The following is a 15,280-nucleotide window of genomic DNA, read 5'->3' on the forward strand; positions in this document are numbered from 1 at the left end:
GTGGAGAGTTTGTCCCATTTAACTGAGGGCTGGACAGGCTGATGCAGGAAAGGCAGAGGGTCACAAGGTGAGTTTCACAGCACAGGCCACAGGCTGTGGACTTAGGTGAGGGTGTCGGTGGCAGTGTGAGCTCCAGTATTGCTTTTGTCATCTCATTTCCAGCTTTAAGGCTCCAGGCACTTTCTTCAAGAAGAAAGAACTAGCAGACCTTTCAAATTTAAAAAGACATTTCAACGAAAGCAGATGTCTGACTTGGCTGACATTGCACAGGGCTGCAGTCCCAGGCTGTGCTAGGGCTGCAGAGACAGTGCCTGGGTCCCAAGAACCCAGAGTCCAGGAGGGCTGCTCAGAGGACCCAAGAGGCAGGTGGATGACATGTCCCCTGAGGTCTAAGAGAAAGCCAACCCACACCAGGCAGGCAGCACCAACTCGAGTCCTGCCTGAGCCACTGTCTTCACACTGAGGTCAAATGCAGGAGGAAGAAGAAGGGCGAAGTGCAAACACAGCGGTCCCCAGCAGGGCTGGGCTAGGGTGCTAGGCTCCTACCAGTTCTGGTTGTCCCAGCCCTCATCAGCCGTGGATGGGGCTGCCTTCTTGGTGGCCTTTGCCCTGCCCTCCCCACTGGCTCCCTCCCAGCTCTCCCAGCCATCGCTATTGCTGTTCTTGTTGTTGGATGCGGAACCTGAGCCCCAAACGTCCCAGCTGTCCGAGCTCCTCCTTCCTGTTGAGGCGTCTGCACAGGTCCAGCTGTCACTGCTTGGGGACTTGGCCTTGGGAGGCTCAGCACTCCCAAAGGTCTCCCAGAAGCTCTGGTCTATGTTGCTGTTCTGAGAGTTGTCTCCGCTGCTGTTCTGGTAGCTGTGGCCCTCTAAGGGTCTATTACAGAAAGGACAAAATCTCAATAGTTGTCACAGAAAGACACTTGTGCTGTTTGTATTCCTCAAGCTGCCCAATCTGCTCAAGTCTCAGGGCTCTTTAGAACAAGACCCACTCACTGCTTCACATGCCCAGCCTACATTTGACCAAGGTGTGGCCAAATGCCTGTAACAGCTCTATGCCCTCTTCCTGGCCAGGAGGAGGCTGCTGCCTTTCCTGGTGCTTCGTAGCCACCCTGGCAGAGTCAGAGCAGCCCAGCAGGTGAGGGACCGAGACTTGGCCTTGTAAGGTACTGAGGACAAGCAGCTTCTTGGAAGGGAGGGATTGTCTCTTGCTACCCTCACTCCCATCTATCACTCAAACTACAGCGTGTTTGCTAGGGTGCTAGGAAAGAAGATGCAGCCTTCTGCTCATGATCCAGGGGCCCTGGTAGTGGGGGTAAGAGGGCAGTCACTGTGCCTCTAGTAAAGAACTGTGTGTACCACACTGGGCAGAGGGTGATGGGCCAGGCCACCAGCTCTCTCTCATGGAGCCCAAGGGACCCAGGGCCTTGGGTGAGGACGTGGACTACCTGTCTGAAGTGTCTTCAGCTTTCCCAGAGAAGAAAGTGGTGACATCACGCCATCCCTTACTGCCAACTCCCTGGACCTGGAAGGAGACATGAAACAAAGTTGGGGCCCCACTCTACACAGCACCTCTGGCTCTAAAACATCAACAAAAATGGATGCTGCTCTGCTAAGACAAAACTTGGAGGAGTGTCACATACAGATACACACACACTTGTGTACAGTAACACAGCAGCAGTGCTGAAGAACACTAGTTGTTGGCTGTTTAGTTTGCTGTGAACATCTCTCTCTGCCTTCTTCGCAGACATTTCTGTGATAGCTGGGAAAATGCCACATAGATAATGAAAGGCATGGCCTTCCTGATGTCACAACACTTGAGACACTTTCAGAGCTGTGGGCCACTACAGGCCTTGTCTTTACTACAATGCAATGAAAGTCTTCAGGAGATATTCTCTATTGCCGTTGTGTTGTGAAAGCTGATGACCTCACTCCCATCCCACCAGGCCCCGAGGTCACAGGACCAGCAATAGCTGACAATGGCACTTACCAAGGGACAGGCCAATGGCAGCAAGACAGAGAAGAAACACAGGTTAGTGGCTGGCAAGTCCCCAACAACCAAGCTGTTTCCATATTCCTTAAGCCCTCAGAAACCAGAGGGCAGTGGCCACTGCCTCAGCTGGCCCAGGACCCTGTGGGGCTCCGTGCCTGGAATATGGAGACTGGCTTGGGCTGTGCTGCAGTCAGCAGGGTAGCCCTACCTTGGATGCCAACTGAGAGACCCCACTGGACACATCATCAAAAATCCTTCCCTCCTTCACCTGTGCAATTTAAAGGGCATCGTTAGGAAGACTGCAAGTCCAGACTGCACAAAGACCTGTCACATTAAGCTCCCAAAGTTCTACCAGGAGCCCATCTGGCTTCAGCTCCATAAAACCTCATCAAACCACACGACTCTGGGACGTCTGGAGAAGCCAACTGCTGCCCAGACTCCTGCTGTGAGGAAGGTTGGGGACTACTCACTCCTACTTCTGCAGATAGTCAACACCACTGCCTATGGCCTGGCCGCTGAAGTAAAACAGAAGGAAGAGAAGGACACCCTTGGGATGTCCTTGGGAACTGACTAGGAAGACTAAGAAAAAGAAGCCCAAGACCATCTGGACCAGAGAAAATTAGAGGCAAGATTTTGTTGATCCCCAGTGTACCCATTTCCCAGATAAGTAAAGAGCCTCAGTGGGACACACCAGCACCTTGATTTTTGGTGCCACCCATACCTTCTCCTGTGCAGGCTTGAGAACATTCTCATTCAGGCTGTGGCCCAACTCCGAAGCCTGTGGGAAGAGATGTCGTGTAAGCTCTGCATATAGCAACCATTAGCTGCTGGTCAGTAAGCACAGGACAGCACAAGCTTTGCCAACAGAGAGGGAGGCAGTGGGATGTGGGCCCACATGGGAAGCAATGTCACACAAGTGACACCAGAATGGAAGAGTCACGCTATGAAGGGAGCTCCCTCATACTGCTGGAAGCAGCTCTGGCTCTGGTCCACGAGTCAGGAGAATGGACACAGATCTAGCTGCAGGCAACTCTTCATCCATCTCCTGAAGGAGGCACTGAATGAAACTCATTTGGGAGAGAAGCGTATGGGAGGCGGGGTGGAGGGAAGGAAGAGAAACAGCAGAAAGGGCCACGAAGCTTTGAGCCAACCCAGGAAGTGACTTGCCTGGACCTCCACCTCAAGGCAAGACCAAATAAAAGCTTGAAGGGAGATAATTCATTAACCTAGGAAGGCTCTTTTCCAGTAGGGTATAATTCCAGCTGCTATTTGGTTTGGGATAATTAAACCATGAAATGAAAACTGAACCAAGCAGTCTTTCTCTCCAGAGCTCATTGGGCCCAGACGTGGGATGTTGATCTTGGGGAAGATGAGCTTCCAAGACCAACAGGCCAAGGTGTGAGTGCAGCACACACAGGTGACCCAAGCAGAAAGGAAGATACAGCCAGGAGCAATGCGCATGCTCAACAGACATAGGGCAGCATGCACCAGCACAAACAGGGTTTTACCGGCTCTGACTGCTGCTTGTAACCCCAAAACTTGACCCAGTAGGCACGAAGGCAGTTACAGAGAAAGAGCAGGTGTGGGAGTCGCATTAGCAACGCCCACAAGTGGCAGAGAACACACCCCTCACCATAGCCTTTTTCTTTTCTTTTTATTAATAAAAAGGGTCTCATGATGCAGTCCTTAACGGATCCTCGGCTGCCTGGTTCCTGGGACTGCAGTGGTTACCACACCAGCCTGAACTACTTTTTACCTGCAGCAGACCCGCGGCAGTCTGTTCTGGGCCCTGGCATAATTTTTTTCTCTGCTCCAAACTTAGAAGCTCTGAGGCAAAGCTAGGAAGACTTCTCCTAGGTGGTTACTAGGAGTGCGGGGCTGGAAGAGGCCCTGAGAAGCAGAAATGTACATGAATAGAGTGCTGCAGGACACAAGGACCTAAACTCCTGCCCATCTCACCATGGCGACCAGAGCTCTAAGCATGGCAACTATTATACTCAGCTTGGAATAAAAATAAACTGCCAAGCCAGAGACTGTAAGAGCCAGCCATACAATCCAAGCTGCCAAGTGAGGGTGTGGTGACACCTGTCCAGGTGAACAGACCGAGGCTGAGAGCCATGGCCTAGGCAATCCTTCCCATTTGAGACAGCTGTGGTACTATGGCTTCATGTCTTTCGGTGGCTATGGCAGACAGGGCTGAGGAAGCCCTGAAATGAGCACACTGCGAGGACAGAAGAGGACCTTCTTCAGGACTACAACTTTAGACCCCGAGCACCAGCCTAGCCCAGGGTGCTTCCAGACACTGCATATGATATAAGACTAAAGTTGCTGGGTTTTGCTTTTTGTTTTTATTTGTTTTTCCTTCCTTTTTGTTTTTTTGAGACAGGATTTCTCTGTGTAGCCCCGACTGTCCTGAAACTAGTTCTGTGGACCAAGCTAGCCTTCAACTCAGAGATCCACCTGCCCCTGCCTCCCAGGTGCTGGGATTAAAGGTGTGCGCCACCACCCGGCCAGACTAAGTGAGAGAGCTTCTCTTTACCTTCTGACTTGCTTGAGATCCAAATTTTGTAGCCTAGAAGGAAAACAAAAGCAGCACTTTGAAGTCAAATGTCGTGACCCTGACCATAGAGGCTTCATTTACATGGGGCCCAGGTGGAAGCCCTGGCAAGCACCCAGGAAGTAAGCACCAACCTGACAGCAGGTCTAAGGGCCAGGTTGCTGCTGCTTAGACTTGGGTAGATCTGGCTTAGCAGATATTGTAACAAGCCCACAAACTGGTGGTGGTAGGACATGTTTGGGTCCAGCAGTCACTCCTGCCCTACTGGTCCAACATGGAGGCCTAGCATATGAAAAGGTAGGCCCACCTAGAGAGGTCCAAGCTGGAAGGGATCCAGATCTCCCTAACACCAGCCTTTCTAGAGATGAGGAAAAATACCTTGTCAGCAGTCAGTAACTGCTGCATGGCAAATGGGCAGGGAGGATAGACAGAAGGCTTCCAGCTTGTTTGGACGGCCATGGGCACTGCTGGTCTGAGCCCTGTGGACCACTGGACCAACTTATCTCTACCCCTTTTCCTCTTTGTACTATTGCCACACAGCCCAACCCCAGGCCCAAAGCCTAGACACCTTCTGGCTTCTATCAGTGATTGCCAGGTCAGAGTCAGACATGCTCCCCACACGGCACGGTCTATCTCTATTCCATCTAGGACCCTCAAGTTCTCCTCTCATTTTAGGTAAAGGTGAGCCAGAGGAGCTAAACTATTTTAAGACTGAAGACCCAACGGCAGAAATTCAGGCATGGGCACTCATCAGCTATTCACCCACAAGAAATCAAGTCAACCTCTGCAAGCAGTTTGTCACACACACACACACACACACACACACACACACACACACACCTTCGCTATAGTTAGGGTTCCTAGGCCATCCTGTAGTGGACAAGGTCCATGCTTGTCTGCCTGAAGGACCCCAGGACCCGTCTCCCAGAGCCACAGGCCTGGAGTGGACAACATGCACCTCACAGTTACTTACACCCTCCTTTGCTGCAGATGCAAACTTGCTCGCCCCAGTGGTAAAACTGCTCCAGCCCTGAGAAAACAACAGGAAATGATGAGGCTTTTCTAGACCCTGTGCATGCCAGTCTCAACATTTTAGCACAGGAAGGTTCCACAGAAGGCACCTCCAATACCTCCACAGCTCTTGTGACCAGCCAAAAGCCACCAAGTGCTACAGTATCCACACTCCCCTTGCCAGCTGCAGCACACAGCACAGTCCTGCACAAAAGGAGGAACTCAAACACCAACCACAGCACAGGATGGCTACCAGGCCTCTTGAGCAGCCCTAAAAGGGAGTTGGTGAGCTTGTGCTCACGTCTGTCCTGCCTCCTTCCTGCCTCCCAGGGGAGCAGACCGTGCTGGGCAGAGGTTGCAGGTTTCCTCTAGGTTCAGTTGTCTCCTCACCAATACCTTCCAATGTAAATTAAAGCTTCTTCAATATAGAAACATCCCATTTAAACCAAAGCTGGCCTTCTCCCCTAGCCCTCGAGATAGTGCAGAAGAACCACTACCCTTCAGGAGACATCTATATTCAGGGATCTTCCTTTAAAAAGGTTATCAGCAGAAGACAGGGAGTACAGATGCCAAATGATGAGGGGCTTTAAATAAAACTCTACAGGGCCTAACATGGTGGAGCACACCTTTCATCCCCACACTTGGGAGGCAGACGCAGATGGGTCTCTGAGTTTGAAGACAGTCTGGTCTACAAAATGAGCTGTCAAAAAAACAAAGAACTCTACAACAGCCATAGGCCTTACGATAAAATCCTGCTTTTCTGCCCTAAAAACAACCTGTGTGAAAGCAGAAGAGTGACTGTAGCTGCTATGGTCCTGTAAGCAAATCTTTGGTTTTTCAGATAGGTTCTCACTGGGTAACCCAGGCTGGCTTCAGGCTCACTCAGTTTCCCTACTTGCTTCAGCTTCTCCAGACCTAGGGGTACAGGTATACACTACAATATTCAATTTCACTTTTAAAACAGTTTGAACCAGGCACAGTGATTCATGCTTGGAATCCCAATAAGCAGGAGGATGAAGCAGGAGAATCACTGCAAATTCAAGACCAGCCTGGTCTACACATAAGTTCACAGAGCTACAAACTAGACATGTCATTTAAAAAAAAAAAAAAAAGGAAAGAAAAAGGTTAAAAAAAATTCACTCATTAAGGAATAAACACTCAGGATACAAAAGACAAGGGTGATGTCAGTCTTCCATCTGTGCCATCTAGACTGCAGTGCGCATGTGCTGCAGCAACGCAGATGCTTGCCTTCTTCCCCTCTCACAGCATCTCATCTATTCCTTGCGCACCCTACTTAGTTATACGTATTTTGAAGATCTGGTATCATAAGCACAAAAAGCCTTTCCTCTTTTTTTATTAGGTTTGTTGTTGTTTTGTTTTTAGAGACAGAGTCTCTCTGTGTAGCCCTGGCTATCCTGGAACTCGCTGTGTAGACCAGGTTAGTCTTGAACTTAAGAGAACCCCCTGCCTCTGCCTCCTGAGTGTTGGGACTAATGGTGCATCCCACAATCTCTCTTTTCACTTTCAGCATTCAGCCCACTTAGTGCAGCCCCTGCCAGGCCTCCAGGGTGTGTGCATTTATGATTGCTACAGAACACAACACCGCAATGAACAAAAGTAGCTTAAACATTACTTTCCTCGGAAAAACAAGCCTAGGATGCCATACCCTGAACTTCAGACCCGGAGTTCCAAGTTGCCTTGAAAGCAGACAGATGCCCCCAAACCCTAACACTACACCACACCCCAGTAGAATGCCAAAAAACTTGAGCAGCCTCTGCTCAGGGCCTCACTTTCTGAGTCAGTCTACCCAACACAGGCCAGGAGGCTGGGTCAGCCTTCTGCTGGGCTCAGGATATACCCTGGAGATAAGAGGAAGACAGGCTCCATAGAAAACCTTTAGTTCTTTGAGGAAATCTACCTTGGCAAATTTGATGTGCGTGTTATGACCTGAAGTGGCTGAATACCTTTGGGATATGAATATAAGGCCTTTTTTTTTTTTTTTAAAGGAGGTAAACAAGAAGAGGCCTTTAATCAGATGAAAAGGTATGTGCCCAGGACCACCCACACTGCCAATATCTAGCCATTGGACAACCCCCTTAGCTATGTCTGGGGCAGCAGGCACTCTGCAGATCCTAGGCCTTCTTACCGAGTACAGAGATGACATGGCATTGTTGAGGAAGTCATCTTCTCTCTTCTGAGGTGGCACTGTGTTCCCAAACCCTACATAGCGATTCTCCTGAGCACTGAAGATAAACAGACATCACAACCACAGCCATGAACCTTGCCACTCCTCAACAGTGAGAGCTTGGTCACTCGGAGAGATGCCCCTCCCTCTCACAGGACACCCTGCATTCTGGACAACAGGCACAGGAGCTATACAGATACTTTCTACCACATGATCTGAGGTTCCACAGCAAGACCTATAACCCCTGGTAAGTGGGGTTACTGAAAACATCAAGCATCACTTACAGGCCAGGTGATTCCAGGAAGAAAATACATCATCTTTAATACTGGATTTCTCTCCACATTCAAAACCTCCACTCAAACCTAGGCCATCTTGGGGCCTGCCACAAGTGGACCCCAGATTACACATACTGTGGACACATACAGAAGGAGTGGGCCCAGCTTAACCTAAGGAAAGAGTCCAACCTAACGGAGTAAACCCTGCAGGGTGGCCTGTCAAAGATGCTCCCAACTGCCTTCTGCTACCCCCAGCTGGAGAGCCTTACCCCTGGTAGGAACCCAGGTCATCATTCAGCCAATCTTCAAAAGCCTTGTCCCCAGAGGCAGATGCATTCTGTGGCTGGCCAGAGGGTCTGAAGTAGAAGGTTAAAGGTCAGTAAGGCTTCAACACACCAAATGAAACCACACAGTCTGTGACAAGGACTTTTCATATCATATTTGGGGTCAAAGAGGTACCAGCTCTGACCCATAAGAAACTCAGGCACAGCTAAAGTCGAGTGGTTCTCTGTATCAATCTAACAGCTGACAATAAACTCTGGTCGTGCCAGGAATGGCAGTCAGGGTTCAGATTTGGGAAATACACTGGTGTTATGTCATCAGTGGTGCTATGACCTGGTTATGTTCTACGGGACCTGGAAGACGAGCTGTCATCCCGTGCCATCTTGGGGCCTACACTATAGTGTGACCAACAGCTCACTGAAGAGTGACCACATGAGGTAAAAGCATGGCCCACATCCCCACAGGCACTGTCCAAAGGGTTGTGTGACACACCTGCAAGAAGAGGAAGGAACCCTTCTGCAGAATAGGGCAAGATGCTACTTCTTATGGGGTAAATTTTTACTACAAGTTTACATCCTTTCAGAAATGTTAAAAAGCTACTTTTTTCTCTGACTTCTGGGAATGGCTCACAACTGAAGCTGTTCCCACAAGTGTAGTAAATGAGGTTTCTATGGAGTTCCTAAGCTACCACTAACGTGAGGGTGAAGCTGAGGTCTGACCAGCAGGCCAGAGGAGCTACCGGTGGGCAGTGAACTGCAGTGTCTTGGGCTGAGGTGGGGTCCAGTTCTGTGCAGGCGATGACTCCAGAGACCACTCTTTACCTTCTGCCAAAGTAGCCACCTAACAAGATGAGACAGGTCATGAGGAGATAGACCACCTACTCAAACACCATAAGCCAGTACCACCACGCTATGAACCAGGGCTCCCATGACAATGAAAGTAAGTGTCGGTGAGCTATGGATCCAACTTCAAATGCACAAGGACTCATTTATCTGACCCCCAGAGGGGCTCTAAGTTAAGACAGCCAAATCCTTAGAGCGTCTGCAGCTAAGCCATCCTTTTAAGGCACTTACTCCTCACTGTTCCTCTCCTCCTTGGATTGTAGACCATTTGCATTCCCTCTGGGCAGGAAGAGCCTGCCACAGGGTTAGTAGGGGCCACTTGTTCTGGCCTGTTCTTGGACAGTGCATGGCCTCCATAGACGTTCAAAGTGAGAAGAAAAACCTGCCTCCCAAAGCCGCTGAAGCCCCATCTGGCCACCAGCAAGGTGTGCTTTGTGTTCATCTCTCTATGTGGAGCCAGCCAGGCACTGAAGCCCCATCTGGCCCCTATCAGCGTGTGTGCTCAGTGTTCATCTGTGTGGCCAGCCAGGCAGGCCCTTACCTTATCCCTGAAGAGCGCGGCGGCTCTGCTGCTGTACTTGTCCTGCAGTGACCAGCTAGGCTCATAGTCGTCCTGTGTCTCCAGGAACTCTCGGAACTTAGCATTCCCACCAGCCTTCATCTTCTCCAGCTCAATGTCCTTCCATTTGTCCATTGTAACAGAGCGCACAAAGCTAGAAACCAGATGTCTGATCTGATTACCAAACCCAAGGAGACCCGACTAGCCTCCCAACCCAAGATCACATCCTGAGCTAGATACGGGTGCCTCCTGTATGGAGGTAAAAGCCGAAGCAGCTTCACAGAGGCAAGCCGGACAGCAGCTGATGCTTGTGGCCAGTGTTAGCGGAGCGAGGACCACCTTATGGTGGAGAACACCCCCTAACATCCTATCAGACAGCATCTGGGCAGCAGGCCCACAACGTGGAAAGTAGGATAGAGCAGGATGTGCAGGGCCGAGTGGTTCAACACTGACCTGAGGTGCACCCCAAGCCCACGGTGTCTCCCAGAGCATTCCAGGCAGATCCAGATGCCATAAGTCACGCTGACCCACTGAGGATTGAACGCACCACACTCAAAGCAAACCTGCAAAGGGGGTAGGGTGGCACACGCAACTCACCAAGCAGCTCAGGGCAGGATTAGGACCCCGAAGACATAAGAGACGCCCCAAAAGGATGCAGAAGAGTGGTGGACCACATGTGCACAGACTAACTAAAGGGCTCGTACCCATAAGCTTAATAAGGCTGCTCAGGTTGGTCAAAGGAGTTCAGACTGTTCTGGAGGTGGCAGTAGCTGCCCAGGAACTGGCATGAAGATACAGAACCTCTGATGAGAAATGTATTTAGAAAGCAGACCAAGCATCCTTAGCACAACCTGAGCGATGCGCCAGAAATCCCACTCCCCAAGCCACACTAGTGAGCACCAGGAACTACTAGCTGCTCCCCTGTGCCGTGGTCAGTCTCTCCAAGGAGGGACACAGCCACCGCTGCATGTGACACCAAGATGCTCATCAGCCCAGAGGTCATACTCACATTGTTCTCATCCTGTGCCCGGACTTCCTTAAGAACTTTCCTGGTTCTTGGGCTGGCCATGGTGCTGCAAGGAGGAAAACAAGCCCTTACAACGAGTTACTCTGCAAGGAAGAAAATGAACCAGCAGTGCAATAACATTATGTAATGCTTTCTTCCTAAGATCTAACAGCGGTAGCCTTGCACAGTGCAGGAGCCATTTACCAAGGAGGCTCTTCTCAGTGAGGAGGGACACCTTAGGGCACAACTAGCAGTCAAGTAGTGAGGAACAACACAGAGTACAAGTTTAGCCATTATGTGCCACCAGGCAGAATAACTGATAAAAAGCTGTCATTTGTAGTAAAACTCACAAGGAGTAGCCTTATTAAACCCATGAAGATTGACTGCTCAATCTTTTTCCCCCACACAAAAGAGCAGTGCCCTGATGAGAAGAGGGTACTCTGCACTTCCTCTCTCCCAGCGCTCCAAGTCGGGGTAGGAAGTAGGAAGCCCTCAGACTGCAGCAAGGGGCAAGGAAGTATTCCTGGCAATGGTGTTAAGATAGCCTATAAATGGGTCCTCTATGAGGACATCTGGACAGATAAACGTGAGTAATGCAGACATAGGACATAATAATAAATGCTGACCACCTGCCTAGGGCCATTGGTGAGGACAGCAATGAGGCTCAGCTAAAATGAAAATCTCATTTCCTGTACATGTCTCCCCCTTCCTTCTTTTCATGTGTACCTGTGTACACACGTGTGGAGTCCAGAGGAGGACATAGATTGTCTTCTATAGATTTCTAACCTATTCCCTTGGCATACTGAGGCTGGGAGCAAGCTCGCAGAATCTTCTTATCTCCATCTTCCAAAGTTGAGGTTTTAGACACATGTGCAGTTACGCCTGGCTTTTATGTAGGTACTAAAGATTTGAACACAGAAAGCGCTCTCACCTACAGAACTGTTTCCCTAAACCCTATTCATTTCTCTGTATCTGCCAGTTTCAGCAATGTTTGACTTTTAACTAACTGGTGGGCCATTTAATTCGGGACTAGGAAAATAAACCCAAAGGAACGGACTGTGCCAACCACAAGGTTGGACATAAACTAATCCCAGTGGTATGGCACACACCAGCACTGAGGGGACTGGATGCAGGACCTGGGCCTCTAGCCTACCAGTCAGGTGTGGTCACCCATCCCAATGGATTTATGCTGTTGCCTCTCATTCACAGGACAACACACACACAAACAACAGACTAACACTCTGTGTGATAGAAGCTACAGGTTTTCAGTGTTGTCACCTTGCTACTCGCTGTTAGACTGAAAGTGACCATTCTCTATTCATGAGGTAGGCAGAGTATTAATGTGAGGTTCACATAAAAGTCAAAACAAAATGCCTCCGCCGTATATCCTGTACTGCCGTATATCTGTATTTAACTTTAAATTTAAGTCTGCAGAAACACAGTGTTCAGTAAAGATCTTGACTCGACTCTCAACCCACCAACCCTCCTACATTCTTAAACTCTCTGTGTTTTAGCGTGACGCCTCCGTCTGTCTGACAGAAAATGTTAGAAAATAGTTGTTTACTGTAGCTGTCTAAAACAAAATCCTACTAGTTCACCTAGTTCATTCCACCTTCCCTTTTTTTTTTTTTTTTTTTGGTTTTTGGTTTTTGGTTTTTCCAGACAGGGTTTCTCTGGGTAGCCCTGGCTGTCCTGGAACTCACTTTGTAGACCAGGCTGGCCTCGAACTCAGAAATCTGCCTGCCTCTGCCTCCTGAGTGCTGGGATTAAAGGCATGCAGCACCACACCCGGTTCATTCTACCTTCCTTTTACTGCATTAATCACATGTTAGAATGGCATCCTACAACTGTGAGCACACAAATGCAGAGTTTTGCATGTAGGACTCCGTTACTGGTATGACTCATTCAGGCATAAGTTAGAAGCCCAGGCATCCACTCATGCACACAACTCCCCCAGACAGCTCAAGAGCATTTGGGGAGACACAGCTAGAGCTGAGTTCCAAAGCTCTCTGCATTCTTTTCTAGCTGCTACGTGAACAGCGTCACCAAGACCACAGCACGTTTCTGTACTGGATCCCAGTGTCCAAAGCTCCATGGCTGCCCTCAGAGGCTTACAACAACAAATGGAGGCAAACACAGGCGAGAAGCCAGCATCTCCTAAGGCAACTCTGGATCTCTGAGTAAAACCATGCAGAAGGACATTCTCAGCTACGGGCCTGGGACAGGCTCTCTACACATAGCTCACTGTGCAGACTAGGCTGGCCCCAAACTCACAGAGATCTGCCTGCCTCTGCCTCCCAAGTGCTGGGATTAAAGGTGGTGCCACAATGCCTGACTTGGTTTGGATTTAAGAAACTTTTCCTGTGTGGTAAACTTTGGGTATTGGAGAGAAGTTAGGGTTTTGTTTTGGTTTGGTTTGGGATTTTTTGCTTTTTCAAGATAGGGTTTCTCTGTGTAGCCCTGGCTGTCCTGGAACTTACTCTGTAGACCAGGCTAGCCTCGAACTCAGAAATCTGCCTGCCTCTGCCTCCCAAGTGCGGGGATCAAAGGCATGGGACACCACATCTCTGCTGAAATTAGTTGTCTTAAATGTTGCTTAATAACATAAAAATAAGTATCTCTTCAATTTAACCAGCCTAAAAAAGGCCTCAAGATTCCTTTTTTTTTTTTTTTTTTTTTTAAGATTTCTTTCTTGGGTGGCCTAGAAGCCTAGAAGGTGGGAGCTGGGTATCTCCTTCCACCAAGTGAGTTCCAGGATCAAACTCAGGTAGTCAGGCTTTGTGGCAAGCACCGCTACTTGGTAATCCATCTCACCCACCCTTAAGAATTCTTAGTAGCTGAAATTAAAAACAACCAACAACAACAAATACTCTTCCTTCAGGCAGACATACCTAGTAAATAATGAGGCAAATAAGGACTTCAAACTTTACTAAGCTACATGTCACACTAGAGAACATTTGCTTCTTAAATGGGACGTGATGAACATCTGAGGTCAAAGGGGACAGCTGGGGAAATAGCTTGGCCCTAAGGCTAAACAGTATGGGTGACCAAAAACCGTTCAGAGAACACAAAGAACCCATGTCTAAGTTATGCTTCTTCACTCTGAAGAACAGACAATATCAGATCATCACTTCGTCCAGAACTATAGTTAGGGCTTCAATGCTGCACAGCTATGGAACAGCGTATATTACTTCTGACTTGTGGGTGCCTTAAGAGTGCAAATACAGTATATTCTTCTATTGCCAGGTACAATTGAGAAAAAGTTTAGAAGCTTGATCCTGTGGGGGTCTGTTGTTGAGATGTTTTGTTTTTCCTCCTTCCGCAGAGGACTCACTTCAGAGGCCAAGAAGGGAAAAAAAAAAAAAAAAAAAATCAAACCAACTGAAGCTAGAAAACCTGGCTTACCGGCACCTCTGGACAGAATCTTCTTTCGAAGTGAAGGGCAGAGGCCCTTTCCCGGCCAAGTGGGCAGTGCAGAACCAGTCTGCGTCCAAGACTCCTCGGGACCAGAGGCTGAGGGGCCACGTAGGTCCGTGCAACCGCTAGGCTGAAGGGCGGCAAGGCTCACAGGCCGGGAGGCGGGGGTTGGGGGGGGGGCGGGGGTCTGGATGGCCGCACACTGGGATCCTGGAGTTTGGGGTCCGAGGAACAAGAACGTCACGGGTCGAAGGACTGGAGAACCCGGGGCCAGGAAGCTGGGGAATGGGAGGGACGCGGGAGGCACCGGGGAGTAAGTCAGGGCTGAAGACCGGGGGCGTCGGACAGTCATGGTATTGGGGACCAGGGGCCTAGGGCTGCAGAATCGAGGATTACAGGGCCAGGAACTGGGTAATCTGAGAGTCGGAAGGGCAAGGAACTGAGGGTCCGCGGATGCCCGGTGTCTTGGCCGCAAACTCACCTGCTGCCCCCAGGAGGTCGGGTCCCGCCGAGGTGCCAAGCTGGACTAGGCGTTCAGATCCCCCCACCAGCCGCCAGCAGCTTCCGGCTACGTCGCGCTTTGCAAGGACTCATGGGAGGCTTCCGAGGCGGTACTTCCGCCTCTGTGCGCGAGCCCGAGGCGAGGCTTCTTTTCCGGTCTGTCTAAGCCTTCGGCTGAGCGCCAGGTTTGCAGGGTTGCCTCAGCGTGGGCAGTGCGGCAGGGCAGCGCAGATGGATCCGAGCTGCGCTCTCTCCAGCGGGATTCTAGGGCGTCCACGGTTTCGACCAAGCCAGGGAACAAGGGACTTCCCGTGGATTCTGTCAACTCGAACTCCGACCCGTGGTTTAAAATAGACTTGGGCAAGCAGTTCTGGTCAAATCAATGGATTTAGTAGCCGGCGGGTTTTAGTTTTGTGTTCATTTTGGGCCTCTCTGTGTCACTAATTCCTTCCTCATCGGCCTTTTGACGGTTTTGTTTGGGCTTTTTATTTACTTGTTTGTTTATTTATTTTTTAAGAGACTGGGTTTCTCTGTGTAGCCCTGGCTGTCCTGGAGCTGGCTTCCAACTCTAAGATCCGCCTGCCTCGGCCTCCCGAGTGGATCAAAAGACGTGAGCCATCGCCGCCCGGCTCGTTTGACTTTCAAATTGGCCA

At 49.9% G+C, this 15,280-nt stretch overlaps 1 protein-coding gene across 7 annotated transcripts; it reads right to left on the reverse strand.

Moving 5' to 3' along the window:
- Positions 1-209: 209 nt before the first annotated feature.
- Arfgap1 (ARF GTPase activating protein 1) lies at positions 210-14,723 on the reverse strand. Of its 7 annotated transcripts, none has more exons than XM_029473767.2 (15): positions 14,608-14,723; positions 14,115-14,256; positions 10,713-10,776; positions 10,157-10,266; positions 9,686-9,857; positions 9,042-9,142; positions 8,290-8,376; positions 7,707-7,803; positions 5,523-5,579; positions 4,532-4,564; positions 3,501-3,530; positions 2,714-2,770; positions 2,201-2,260; positions 1,448-1,524; positions 210-876 (listed from the first exon to the last, which is right to left on the reverse strand). In XM_029473767.2, exons 3-15 carry the CDS (start codon positions 10,770-10,772, stop codon positions 543-545), a joined length of 1,275 nt encoding a protein of 424 aa, XP_029329627.1. In that variant the 5' UTR covers positions 10,773-10,776; positions 14,115-14,256; positions 14,608-14,723; the 3' UTR covers positions 210-542. The 7 variants fall into 7 exon arrangements, with proteins under 7 accessions (XP_029329627.1, XP_029329626.1, XP_029329628.1 ...); XM_029473766.2 differs by having other exon boundaries at positions 14,115-14,336; XM_029473768.2 differs by lacking the exon at positions 14,115-14,256.
- Between the last annotated feature and the right edge of the window lie 557 nt (positions 14,724-15,280).

The sequence above is a fragment of the Mus caroli genome, unplaced genomic scaffold (genome assembly GCF_978045245.1).
Source record: "Mus caroli unplaced genomic scaffold, Mus_caroli_1 scaffold_2, whole genome shotgun sequence".
Classification (NCBI taxonomy): Eukaryota; Metazoa; Chordata; class Mammalia; order Rodentia; family Muridae; genus Mus; species Mus caroli.

Excerpts from the sequence above, each read along its gene's own strand:
- Arfgap1 (XM_029473768.2), bottom strand. The coding sequence starts at position 10,772 with ATGGCCAGCCCAAGAACCAGGAAAGTTCTTAAGGAAGTCCGGGCACAG. Across the intron at positions 10,267-10,712 it reads GGGCACAGGATGAGAACAAT|GTTTGCTTTGAGTGTGGTGC; the intron begins GTGAGTATGACC and ends CCCCCTTTGCAG. Across the intron at positions 5,580-7,706 it reads CCATGTCATCTCTGTACTCG|GGCTGGAGCAGTTTTACCAC; the intron begins GTAAGAAGGCCT and ends TTGTTTTCTCAG.